This window comes from Eubalaena glacialis, chromosome 19, assembly GCF_028564815.1.
Source record: "Eubalaena glacialis isolate mEubGla1 chromosome 19, mEubGla1.1.hap2.+ XY, whole genome shotgun sequence".
In the NCBI taxonomy this organism is placed as follows: Eukaryota; Metazoa; Chordata; class Mammalia; order Artiodactyla; family Balaenidae; genus Eubalaena; species Eubalaena glacialis.
In genome coordinates, this window is record NC_083734.1 from 42,778,548 (window position 1) to 42,792,252 (window position 13,705).

The window sequence follows — 13,705 nt, forward strand, 5'->3', positions numbered from 1 at the left end:
ATGTACACATATGATGGAGGTAAAGAGGAAAAGAGCAGTCCTTCAAATTCATAGATCAAAGCAGAGTAAACCTAAGGGCTCCTCCATGGGAGGGTCAGATTCAGGTGGCACCTGCTGCGTTACTACTCTGAGCTCCCTTTACAAGACCTACTCCGTGAGATGCAATTTCCTTGTCTTACAGTCACAGGATCCTCCAGGGGGTTCTCGATTTCAGCCTGCCGCAGGAACACATTCCCCCGGCACACCCGCCAAAGCATGCGCTCAAAAGTAGGGATGCGCTCCCGGTTAATCACACCAGCCACGAAGCTGTGGGGAGAAGAGCCAGATTGGGAACTATTCCACGTCACGGTATGGGAGGAAAGTGAGAGCAGGGGGCAAAGACTGCCAAACAGGAGAATATGCATTGTTATGTCAAAAGGGCTGCCAAAGTCTGATTCCTGGACTCAGCAGACGTTTGACAGAACAACTCAGGAACCGAATCCAAAGCGACTTAGCCACATTTCGCAATGGGCTCAGAAGAGAGGGCATCCTGGAAGCAGTGAATGCCCAGCCTCACCGCTCTTTTGCAAAGCAAAAATTAACATGACCCCACTGAGTACAGAGGGTTGAAGTGGTACATACCCAAGTCTTAAAGGCGTGCCTCTTCCCATCTCACTTGGCTCCAAGAGGGATGAGGATTCTTCCAACAGGTCTGGATCCGCCATCTGCTGATGATGCAATTCAGCCTGAATTCACAAATCAATTAATATCTAATGAAAATAGTTAGTGGCATGCAGGGAACGAGGAACCAGGAGATAAGTTCAGAAAATAAAGATGAAAAAAAAAAACAAAACACCAAAAGAGAAGACATACCTACAAAAAGAAGACAAAAAGAACAGGGGAAGAAAACAAAGGAAAGAAACAAGAGGTAAAGGAAGCAGAATTGCCCCAGTAAAGCATCTGGGGAAATGGTTTTAGAAATAAGGAATAAAGGAAAAAACATTAAATGATGGTAACACCTGTATAAATCTGTTACCTGGTGGAAACCATTTTTTTCTCTTATGTTTCCCTGAATGAGCCATGAAAGTACCAAGAAATACCTTTGCATATGGATAGGAGCTGAAGTGTTTCTTCCTTTTGAGCAAAAACAAGGCAGCTCTGCAGATACATTCAACACCAACTTTCCAGGCAGCTACAAGCTAGAATTTTCTCTGGGTAAGAATGCAAAAGATGGAGACTCTCTTTCTAAGGAAGAAAGCAAGGCGTTGTCACCGTCTTGAACAGGAGAAAGACAGAAGGGGCATCTCCAGATTTCTAAGTTTTCCATGCTCTTAAAAATTCAGAACATGAGAACTTTCAGCATGACCACTGTAAAAAATGCTCCAAACCATGGGATTTAAAGAGTATTTCTTTGTCCAAAAGGATAAGAAGCACAATAGCTGGGCAAGCATGAGCCTCCATTGCATCAATAAAGGGAAGGAAAAGTGAAAACATATCTGAATGTCCTAGTTTCTGACCAGGAATCTAGGAATATTAAAAAGTTCACGTAGGCTTTACAGTTTAAGGATTCTTGAGAACATAGCTTAAGCCAACAATCTAAATCAAGTGAAGTGAAGAAAAAGTGACAGATAATAAGCCAATATAGAGCATGTGGACTAGTTTGATTGTTTAGATTTAAAATGATTTCCACCATCACAGTTTATACAATAAAATGAAGGAGGAGCAGGACCTTCTCAGATGTAGGTCTACATTTCCTAGCCTCTCTCTTCATAATACATCTTACCACCTTTCCTCTCATCAGGAAGGAGAAGCTACCCTAAAAAAATGAAGGCCAACTGACTTCACTGACTGACCTCCCCAACTTCAATATCCATGCACTACGTGTTTGACCAAAGACTAGACGTAAGCCAGAATAATCTTCCTTTTCAAAAGCAAAACTAAACAAAAAATCAGGAGAATTTTTCTCTACCATTTTCACTCTAAATTTCAATTTGATTCTATTTCTGTCAACCCCACTATTAAAAAAATGCCACGTGGGAACCCCTCTTGATAAAGTCATAGGACCATAAATGTAAAGTCAAAGGGTGGGGGGTGGGGAACTGAGTATAAACCAGATGATAAGTCTGAAAGTCTAAACAAGTGAAAGCAATTGTTTGGGAAGTAAATTCTAGAAGCAGGATCTACTCTCAATAACCAAAAGGAAAAAAAAAAAAAAAGGAAGGATAGGCACTGGGTACACCAGAAGCGCAGAGAAATACTGTCATGAGATTTGGAAAACTTTAAGATGAGATAATGGGGGCACAGGTTACCACTTGCTCTCAAATGGAAGCTTAGGGGGCTCTTTTTGTTTCTACTTAAAATTAGATCAGCTGACTACAAGCCACAGGCAACTTGTTTTGAGGATCCAGGTGACTACTGCATTTCAACTTGCTCTTAGGATGTCCCTTGCCAAAAACCAGTGAAACTGACTACTACCCACAAGCCTCCTGTCTACTTCCCTACATGGTTCACAAGACCTGGTTTACGTAAACCATAAAGATCAGACTCGGTGCAAACATATGTGCTCTACAGGGGAAAACTGATGGAACAGCAAGTAGTGTTTAGCAACTAGACTACTCCAAAGAGTATATCCAGAATTCTCTGGGAATTAAAAAAACAAAAAAACAAAAAAACCCCAGCAGAATTAAAATTAAATAGAAATTTGCAATAATATTCTAATTAATAATTTCACTATTTCATACTTAAGAATCCTAAGTCTTAGAGAGGAAAGTTAAAATTTTTCAAATGAAATAATTGTGCCTGATGAGAAACTAGATGTCCACAACCACTGACTGAGGGCCTTTAAAGCAATATTGAAAACCATGTCATCAAGTATCTAAATACTAATCTGGGTTCTCTAATAAAGTACTGCCAAGGTTCTTCTAAATTACTTGCTATGCCCTCTGATTTACCCCTTCCCCCAATCAGAATACTAAAACCATGCCTTGAAAAAGGAAGTAGCAGAACTTCAGTAGTTCTATTTCTACACTTCAGTATAAGCAGCACATCCAGTTCAAGCTACATTACCAAGAGCAAACACTTCCGTTTCCATCTACGTTGAGAAAGAAATTACATTTCTTCATCTAAGGTATTCACTCAAGCCCCAAAGGAGATGGCAGATGGGAAAGAAAAGTAAAGAAAGCAGATGGATGGAAAACTCAGAAGGAAAGGAAGGCAGGGATCTGCATGCCATTAACCATTACTTTTCCAGTCTTCTTTACGCTCTCATATGTTATGGTACTTATGGTAAAAGATGCAGAGAAATCTCTCCAGCTCTTACAGTTCTTCATAAGCAAGAAGACTGAGAAAAGGATAATCATTAACAAGTCATTTTAAATGCTCTGGATAAGAAATGGCTAAATCAAATTTGTAATCATTGTAAATCATAAGAATATTCAATATATGTTTACTTCTCCCTTTCTACACACTTGGCCAATCATAACCCCTATGCCTGGAGATGCAAAGAATCATCTTCTGATTTAGCCATTTTCTGCTAACTCATTATTGTAAATTACTGATCATATTCACCAAATTACATTAAAAAGAAGGGTTTAAAATTGGTAGTGTTTCAGACCATTTGCAAACATTATAATCTCAGGCATGGAAGAAAGTCTCATGAAATTCTACATCTCTGAGATTTGAGGGTCCCAAGTTTCCTTATCTCTTGCATTAAGTAAAGCGTGCACTCGCATGTGCAGACGTGCTTAACTCTGTGAGGCCTTGTCTTCTATCATGGCAGTGACAGCTGAGACTGCTGTATGGCCACAGCAGGGCAGGGGCTAGTGAAAGGGACCTGGCTGAGACTAAGAGCTAATGGTAAGAGCGGGCAAGACACTGACTGGGCACTAGTAGAGAAAAGGAGGAGTGGTGCTTGCCAGAAGACTCCTCACAGGGGAGTGGCAGGGACTGATGACGAAAGCAACAGAAGAACCGCTCACAACCAAGGCCTCGTGCTCAAAAGTACTTCCAGAGATTAAAAACAAATGTTTTGCATGAGTAGGAGGGGGAAAACAATGCAAAATGGATAGGGCGTGAAGGTCATGTCTGCCTTCTCAGGATGGGTATTTCATGTTTAGACCTATTAATCACAAAGAAAATTCCTAAACCCATAGCTACAATTTAAAAATCTTATATCATCTTTCCAAGTGGTTCCTCTTATTTTTTAAAAAAATTTTTATTGGAGTATAGTTGATTTACAATGTTGTGTTAGTTTCTGCTGTACAGCAAAGTGTATCAGTTATACACATACATGTATCCACTCTTTTTAAGATTCTTTTCCCATACAGGTCATTACAGAGTACTGAGAAGAGTTCCCTGTGCAATACAGTAGGTCCTTATTAGTTATCTATTTTATATATCCTCTTATTTTGTCTTTACTATTTTTTTAATTATAAAATTAACAGTTTAAAAAACTATTTCCATTAAGGGAGTCCATTTGTCAGTCTTTATTCAGAATTTCTATCAGAACGAACTAGACTAGGAAGCCTATCCCAATCCTTAAACTCAGGAGGTTATGAAAAACATTTTCATACATCTCAGCAAAAACCCGGCAGTAAACTAAAGGCTATATCAAAAGGGAAAGAAAGAGGGGAGAGGGTAAAAGAATTAAGTCCCAAATAATGATAAAAGTAACTGAGCTTTGACCTTGAGGCCAGATTTACTTTGGATCTGTGGGCAGCAGCTCGGACATGTATAGAAAAGCACACATCTGTGAGCATAGGGAGGCACTGTGTTCAGGGATGTTTCCTGATACGAGTAAGTGACATATTCCTTGAACACAGGGACCATGTCTTACCCATCTTATGCTTTACAAACAGTAGGTGCTCCTCAAATGCTCTGTGAATTAATGAGTATAAACACAATAATGTTTTCACAGTGAGTACACTGGAATTCCAGATTATTTGTTCATCAAAACCATTGGGCATAAGTGGCCATGCCTGTTGCAAAAGACCTGAAACACCTGGAAAGAGTTAATCACACTGTCCCACACCCTTTAATGTGATATCGAGGACTGGTGAAAGAAGTTACCATCAGTCTCAAAATTCTCAACTCAGTGAGAAAACTGAATATTCACGCCAACCCTCTCCTGGTATGTAGCCAGATCCTGATTCTCAGGAAGACTGGGCAATTAAATTCCTATGAGCTTTTCTCCTTTCCCTGGCTCCAACAGATCCTTTTAATTAGCATGGCTTCTCTGAGTCAAATCCTTAGTTACTAAGGAATGTATCACATTTCAGCTGACCTTCTCTAGCCCCGCGGTTCTCACACTAGCATGCTTCAGAATCACCTTGTGAAAACAGATTGCTGGGCTGGGCACCACTCTCAGAGTTTCTGATTGAAAAAGTCTCGTGTGAGGACTGAAAATTTGCATTCTGACAAGTTCCCAGGTGAGGCTGACGTTGCTAGTTGGCAACCCCCTGCTCCAGGCTAGAGAACCAGTGAGAGTTATTCTTTCCTCAAAAGACAGAAATTAAAAGTAAAACTGAGGACATATAAGATGCTAACTAAAATGGGCCTTCTATTTTTCAAAAGCTTTGTTAATTTTTGTTGTTGTTGAGCAAAGGAAATAAAGAACTTATGGGAAGGTACACTGAAGAGTGACTGGGACAATCTCTGAAATGTCTGATGTTGTTAATCTGGTGGCAAAGACACCTACTGAAAAGAAAGTTACCCATATTTTAGGCCATCAGAAAAAGCACGTCCAGGCTGAAAGCTAAGACTCCTCCCCAGGTTTAATTAGGAGAAGGAAGCCTTCTGAAAGCCTTATTCCAATCCTTTCCATGGGATCACCTCAGCAAGCTGTCACCTGAAAACTTAGTCACCTACATTTTTAACCCAGGAACTTATTAACATTTTTTCCCTACAAGGTAATAAAGTTGAGTTTATATGAAAATCCAGGAATTTCAAACAGGCATCCTACCAATTTTCCAAACAACATAAAGAAAAGCTCTTGAAAAATTAAGTGTGATGTGCAATCTGGAGTACTTAAAAATGAGCTCAAAGGTTGACAAGCAAACATAGAGGATAAAAATTAAAATTTAACGACAAAAGGTTTGGAGATTAAACCTTTGTTATAATTTCATGTCTAACTGTTTCCTGTTGCTTCAACTTTAAGCATATACTCACCTTAAAATGTAAAAATTTCATCTAACTATGTTTATACAACTACTTTAGGGTTCCTTTTCCCATCTTGAGATGAAAAATTGCTGAAAATGCAAAAATATACAAAACCATGGCTGGCTGTGTACTGCATGAAAAATGGAACATAATCTGACATTTCTTCAACTAAAACAGGGTGCAGAAATGGTATTGCTTTCAAACTAGCAAATTAAAATAATTATTGGAATAAAAATATGGCCCACTTGTGCTGGTGTAATATCAGCTGCTCAAATATTAAAAGAAACAATAGTCTGACCTCATCGAAAAACTGCTGAGTTTTGCGAAGTATAAATTTTAATTCAGTCAGTTCCAGGAAATTTCTCTTCAGAGCTTCCTGGTTTGTGTTGATTTCCTTCAGTTCATTTTCAATCTTCTCAAAATTGGCCTACAGAAATAACAACAACAAAAAAATTTACTCGAAGCTCAAAATGCTTGCTCTGAAAGACAGATGAATTCATCCATCCCAGGGAACGCTCGCCACCCAGACGGTTCAAAGGTATCTTTGAACAACACAGCAAGTACAGTCAGCCCTCCGTATCCTTGGGTTCCATACCTGCAGATTCAACTAACCATGGTTTGAAAATATTTGGGGAAAAACATTTTCCAGAAAGTTCCAAAGAGCAAAACTTGAATCTGCTGCCCACCAGTAACTATTTACCTAGCATCTACATTGTATTTACAACTACTTACATAGCATTTACATTGTATTAGGTATTATAAGTAATCCAGAGGTGATTTAAAGTATACGGGAGGATGTGCATAGGTTATATGCAAATACTACAGCTATTTTATATAAGGGACTTGAGCATCAGCAGATTTTGGTATCCGAGGGAAGGCCTGGAACCAATCCCCCTCAGATACTGAGGGACAACTGTATTGTGTTTTTACCAGGGCAATTTTCTGTATGAAAACTTTTTTGCTTAAAATCGTCTTTCTTTGTGTATAGATTCTGTTGTACACTTGGTTAAATTCCTCAGGGGACTTCGGATAGATAAAATAATTATTGAAAAGTTAATGAAAGGCTATTCATTTAGTCTATGAGATTAACAAATTACTGGATAAATTAACATTGATCCAATAAAGTTTCAATAAGCCAATAAACATTTATTTAGTCGCATGCGATAGTATTTGAGATACCACAGTGTTTTTTACACCATAAAAAAGCAAATTCATTTTAATCCCATCCACAAGAAACTTGCAATCAATAGACAATGCTGTTGCAATCAACAGACAAGGACAGCAAGAATTATTCTACTCTCCAACTACTCAGGAAATTACTTTATGCATTTAAATAGAAAGAAACTTATCTGGCTTCCTCAGAAGAATTGTTTACCTCTAAGTCAATCATGTCCCGGGGGAAGGGCACCTCTGGGTTTTCGCCAGTGTCCATAATTGGGATATTGGCTTTCCTTATCTCTTTCTCAACAAATCCTAGAACGACAGAATCAAAACATTCATGTCTAGCTGCACATGTCTGGAATTGCCAATACTTGAGGAAAAAAATAATAAGACCCCAAACCTGGCTAAAAAGAGCTTCGTTCTAAGAAAGACACTTTTACATAAAAAAGGCAGATCGTGTAAATCCTTTTTTCTCCACATTCCTCTTCCTCCTACCCTACGTTCTCTAAAGCATAGCTACCCCAAACAGGCTTATCATCCCACTACTGTCTTCTTTTCCTCTTCTGATATTAAAACTGGTCCTCATCTGTGTCAGCTCTCTACCCTTTGTGACTTCTACTGTATGATGGTTCTGGTCACAGATACTGTTGGCAGAGAACAGCTACAGAAGAGTGCGATTCAGTAGAATATTTGAAACTTAGCACACTAGTGAGACAACTCCAGCCTACATGGGTTTCATTAAATGTGAAAACAGGTCAGTTTTGACTTAAAAAATACAAAAAACAACGCACAGAATAAGGCCCCAAAACACCAGAAGAGAAAAGTGTTTCAGGTGATAACTACTGACTTAGTTTTTAGCACGGGGACTAAATTCACCTAACAGCTAACTGAAAGTTGGCATAGTATAGTAGCAAGATCTTGGATTTTGAAGACAGACAACGTGGATTCAAACACTGATCCCATCACGACAGCTTACGTTCTTGGGCAAGTCACTTAACCTCTCTGATCTTTGGTTTCTTCGTTTACTAAATATGGGTACTAAATCACCCATCTTGAAGGAATGTTGTGGGGAATGAACAAAATAAAGTATATGAACACCCTAACACTCAAGAGGACCTTAATAAATGTTAGATTCTTCCCTCATAAATAGCTCAAATTAAAAGGTGGCTATGCTGACATCTAAAACTGATGGTGTTCTGGGTCCTACCTCTCAGAATTCTACAGTGTAGTACTGCCATAAAACCCTTCCCATAAAAAAATAACCAGTATTTTTCAGCTTGCAGCCTTGTCATCTCAAACAAAGTTTCTATTAAGCACCACCTAGCCCAAACACCACACGTCTACTCATGCACAAGAAATTCATCTTTACATCAGATTGCAAGATTTTTCCTCTCTTCTTTTCCTCCTGTAGTATTTTCTTCCTTTATTAAGAGGACTCTAATTTAAGACAAATGGCTCACTAGAGGAACATCAGACAAGGCCAAAATGCACATACGAAGCTTTCGATCCATTTCTTCACATCTTCTAACTTCATTCACAAATTTCCGCTGGAAAACGTTCACATCTGGATTTAACTGCAAAATAAGAACAGAATACCAAATATTCAAATACTACATTTCCTCTCTTTCATAAGCAACACATCCTGCAAAGTGAAAACCTAATTTACTGTCAATGTATGATGCGACACTAATAAAAACTTTCTACTGATCCACACAACCTGCTTTGGGACCAGTCACACCAATGAAAAGTAAAATCCCCTCCCTCACTGTTGCAACATATTCCTGGAATGGAGGCAAATTAGACAAAGCACAGTGGCACAAAATGTTCTTCCCGGGCCAAAAGTCTCAGTGAGCACAACCACCTCCCACATTTGGGCAATGGATATAATAGAAGCTCTGCCTGGTTTTCCTTCTCTCCTTCTTCCCAATCAGAAGAGACAGAAGGCAAACTTCTCTTGTTCTTTTGCCCCAGGATCTTCACCTTCTAGGTGATAGGCTGGTTTATTCAATCATACATCACAAGTAATTTTCAAAGCAATGTGACAGATATTCTGGGAAATGCAAATAAGAATAAAACAAGTTCCTACTCATTAAGAAGCCTGCAAACTAATAGAGAAGAAAGATGAATACAACCAATAAGAGAGCATGTGATAAATTCCATAAAAGCAATAGAAAGAAAGAATTATAGTTACTCAACATTTGTGGAGCACCAAATATGTCCCAGACACTGTATTAGGCACTGGCATAAATATAAAGAATACGAGATATCCTAGCTTTGAAGAGCTATCAGCCCCACAGAAGAGAGACACAAACCAATCAATACAACTTTTGTGATAAACGTTATTAAAGAGTAAGCAAAATATTGTTGGCAGTTTCCTATACAGTTAAACATATATCTACCTACCTCATGACTGAGCATTCTACTGCCGGGCACCCGCTTAAGAGGAATGAAAACATGTCCACAGAAATTTGTAAAAGAATGTTTACAGCAGCTTTATTCATAGTCGACCCAAACTGGCAATGATCCAAATGCCATCAACAGGAGACTGGATAAAGATACTGTGATATGTTCGTACCATAGAATGCTATTCAGTAATAAAAAAGAATCAACTACAGATATGCACAAAATGAGAATAAATCTCAAAAATACGAGGTTGAGTGAAAGAAGTCAGACGTAAGAGTCTGTAATGTATCATTCATTTACATAAAGTTCAAAAACAGGCGAAACTAATCTATGATGGTAGAAATTAAAACAGTGGTTACCTATGATGGGTAGGGACTGACCAGAAGTGTGTACGAGATAACTTTCTGGGCTGCTGGAAATATTCTATATCTTGACTGGGGTGGTGGTTATAAGGGTATATAAATTTACCAAAATCATCAACCTGTACTCCTAAGATCTATGCATTTCACTGAATATAAAGTTTACCTCCATAAAAAAGAAGAGGGGGGCTTCCCTGGTGGCGCAGTGGTTAAGAACCTGCCTGCCAATGCAGGAGACGTGGGTTCGAGCCCTGGTCCGGGAAGATCCCACATGCTGCGGAGCAACTAAGCCCATGAGCCACAACTACTGAGCCTGCGCTCTTGAGCCTGTGCTCTGCAGCAAGAGAAGCCACCACAATGAGAAGCCCACGCACAGCAACAAAGAGTAGCCCCCGCTCACCGCAACTAGAGAAAGCCAAGCACGGCAATGAAGAATTAGAATTAGAATTAGAATTACCATATGACCCAGCAATCCCACCACTGGGCATATACCCAGAGAAAACCATAATTCAAAAAGACACATGCACCCCAATGTTCATTGCAGCACTATTTACAATAGCCAGGTCATGGAGCAACCTAAATGCCCATCGACACACAAATGGATAAAGAAGATGTGGTACATATATACAATGGAATATTACCCAGCCATAAAAAGGAACAAAACTGGGTCATTTGTAGAGATGTGGATGAGTCTAGAGACTGTCATACAGAATGAAGTAAGTCAGAAAGAGAAAAACAAATATCGCATATTAACACATATATGTGGAACCTAGAAAAATGGTACAGATGAACCGGTTTGCAGGGCAGAAATTGAGATACAGAAGTAGAGAACAAGCATATGGACACCAAGGGGGAAAAGCAGCAGCGGGTGATAGTGGTGGTGGTGGGATGAATTGGGAGATTGGGATTGACATGTATACACTGATGTGTATAAAATGGATGACTAATAAGAACCTGCTGTATAAAAAAATAAATGGGCTTCCCCGGTGGCGCAGTGGTGGAGTCCGCCTGCCAATGCAGGGGACACGGGTTCAAGCCCTGGTCCAGGAGGATCCCACATGCCGCGGAGCGGCTGAGCCTGTGCGCCACAACTACTGAGCCTGCGCTCTAGAGCCCGTGAGCCACAACTGCTGAGCCCATGTGCCACAACTACTGAGCCCACACGCCTAGAGCCTGTGCTCTGCGACGGGAGAGGCCACCGCAGTGGGAGGCCCGCGCACCGCGGTGAGGAGTGGCCCCCGCTCGCCGCAGCTTGGGAGAGCCCATGAGCAGCAACGAGGACCCAACACAGCCAAAAATAAATAAATAAAATAAATAAATTTATAAAAAAATAAATAAAATAAAATTCAAAAATTCAAAAAAAAGACACAATGCAGCCATAAATTAATTAATTAATTTTTAAAAAAAGAATGAACTGTGAGAGAGAGAGACTGGTAACAGAGAACCTAGTAAGGAAATTATTGGTATTATGTATTACATTAATATTAGACAGATGGAATCTATGGTAAAAACCATTATTAGAGATTAAGAGAATCACTACATAATGATAATAAGAACAATTCCCAGGAAAATGAAACAATTCCAAACTTGTGTGTCCCTAATAAAATGCTTATTTGTTTTTGTTTTGGTTTGGTTTTTTTCACTGAGCAGGCAGTACTCAGCCTCTCATTCAGAAATTTCCACTTCAATAAACAAGACATTCTGAAGTGAAAGTAGCCACAAGACTCATGGTAACTTTACCGGTTTCATAATCAGGAGTCAAGGTTCAACTGCAGCCACACCATGGCCTGCTTTGGGTAAGGAGTCCTGAAATATGTGGGCAAGGCATTCTCAAAATATTTCAAACAAACATTAACAGAACTACAAGAAAAAACTGACAAATCTGTCTGCATAGTGGGAAATTTTAATATAATTTTAAAACTACTGATACATCAAGTCCACCAAATATTATAAAGGACAGAGAACATTTGAACAACATAATCAGCTTAATCTAACACTCACACACATTTTCTAACACTGCATCCAATAGTTCTCTCTTCAAGAGTTCATTTATAAAAACTGACCACAAAATAGGTCACACAGCAAGTCTCAGTACAGAATTGGTACCATAAAATGTTCTCTATCATGCAATTAAGTTAGAAATCCATATCAAAAATACAACTTAACATATTTGGAAATTCTAAAATAGCCCTAAGTAATTCACAGCACAAAGAAAAAGTCATAATGAAAATCTCTCTCTCTCTCTTTTTTTTCCTGTGGCCACGCCACGTGGCTTGCGGGATCTCAGTTCCCCGGCCGGGGATCAAACCCAGGCCCTCGGCAGTGACAGCACACAGTCCTAATCACCGGACTGCCAGGGAATTCCCTGAAATATCTTTAAATATTTAGACTGGAATGATAATGAAAATGCTAAAGATCAAACTTTGTAGGATGCAGTTAAAATGGTATTTAAAGGGAACTTTATAGACTTAAATGCAAATAGAAAAGACTAAAAAATTAATGTGTCAAGTGTTCAAGAAGTTAAAAAAAAGATAACAGGAAGTAGAAAACAACAAAGAGCAGAAATTGGGACTTCCCTGGTGGTCCAGTGGTTAAGACTCCGCCTTCCAATGCAGGGGGTGCAGATTTGATCCCTGGTTGGGGAGCTAAGATCCCACATGCCTTGGGCCAAAAAACCAAAAAACATAAAACAGAAGCAATATTGTAGCAAATTCAATAAAAAGACTTAAAAAAAAAAAAAAAACGAAGAGCAGAAATGAATAAAAGTTCCTGAACAAAACAAAGTCAAAAGCTGATTCTTTTCTTTTATTCTTCTTTATCATTTTATTTGTTATCATTTTTTCTTAAAAGCTGGTTATTTGAAAAGACAAAATGGACCAAATTTTTATAAGACTGAGAGAAGGCATAAATAAACATAAGAATAAAAAAAGTTCACTACAGATAGAATTCAACAGTTAAAATATACCCATCTAGAAACACCAGGCCTAGAAGGTTTAAAGATAGGTTCTTTCAAAGACTAGATAAGCCCAAAGCTTAGAAAAACTATTCCAATGAGGAGACAAATGAAAGGAACATTCCTCAACCAATAAGTGAGATTGGCCAGTATAATCTTTATACCAAAATAAGATAGGAATAGTTTGAGAAAGGACAATTACAGACCAATATCATTTATAAATATAAATGAAAAAATCCTAATAAAATTATTAGGAAATTGAACCCTAAAATTCTTTTGAATACACCTCATGACCGAGTTTCCCAGGCTTACAAGGATGATTTTACGTTTAAAAAAATCTATACAAATGGTCTGTAAGCATATGAAAAAGACTCCATATCATTAGCCATGAGGGAAATGCAAATCAAAACCACTGTGAGATACCACTTCACACCCATTAGGATGGCTATAATAAAAAAAAAAAAAAAAGGAAAATAACAAGTGTTGGTGAGGATGTGAAGGAACTGGAACCCTCATACATTGCTGGTAGGAATGTAAAGTGGTGTGGCTGCTGTCGAAAGCAGTGTGGAGGTTTTTCAAAGTGTTAGAATTACCACATGACCCAGCAATTCCGGGTACATACTCCTGGGTACCGGAGTATATATACTCCGGTATACTCCGCTATATACTTCTTTGGGTATATACCAAAAAGAAG

General features: G+C 38.8%; 1 protein-coding gene across 3 annotated transcripts in view; it reads right to left on the reverse strand.

The window, feature by feature from the left end:
- ATP6V0A1 (ATPase H+ transporting V0 subunit a1) overlaps positions 1 to 13,705 on the reverse strand; it is a 55,795-nt gene that overhangs the window by 32,971 nt on the left and 9,119 nt on the right. For 2 of the 3 annotated variants that reach the window (XM_061176078.1, XM_061176080.1), the window contains exons 3-7: positions 8,792 to 8,870; positions 7,511 to 7,608; positions 6,434 to 6,562; positions 622 to 725; positions 180 to 306 (exon numbers count right to left, since the gene is read on the reverse strand). In XM_061176078.1, the coding sequence (XP_061032061.1) occupies positions 180 to 306; positions 622 to 725; positions 6,434 to 6,562; positions 7,511 to 7,608; positions 8,792 to 8,870 (537 nt within the window). The remainder of the gene's footprint in view (positions 1 to 179; positions 307 to 621; positions 726 to 6,433; positions 6,563 to 7,510; positions 7,609 to 8,791; positions 8,871 to 13,705) is intronic. The other variant, XM_061176079.1, reaches the window with a different exon arrangement.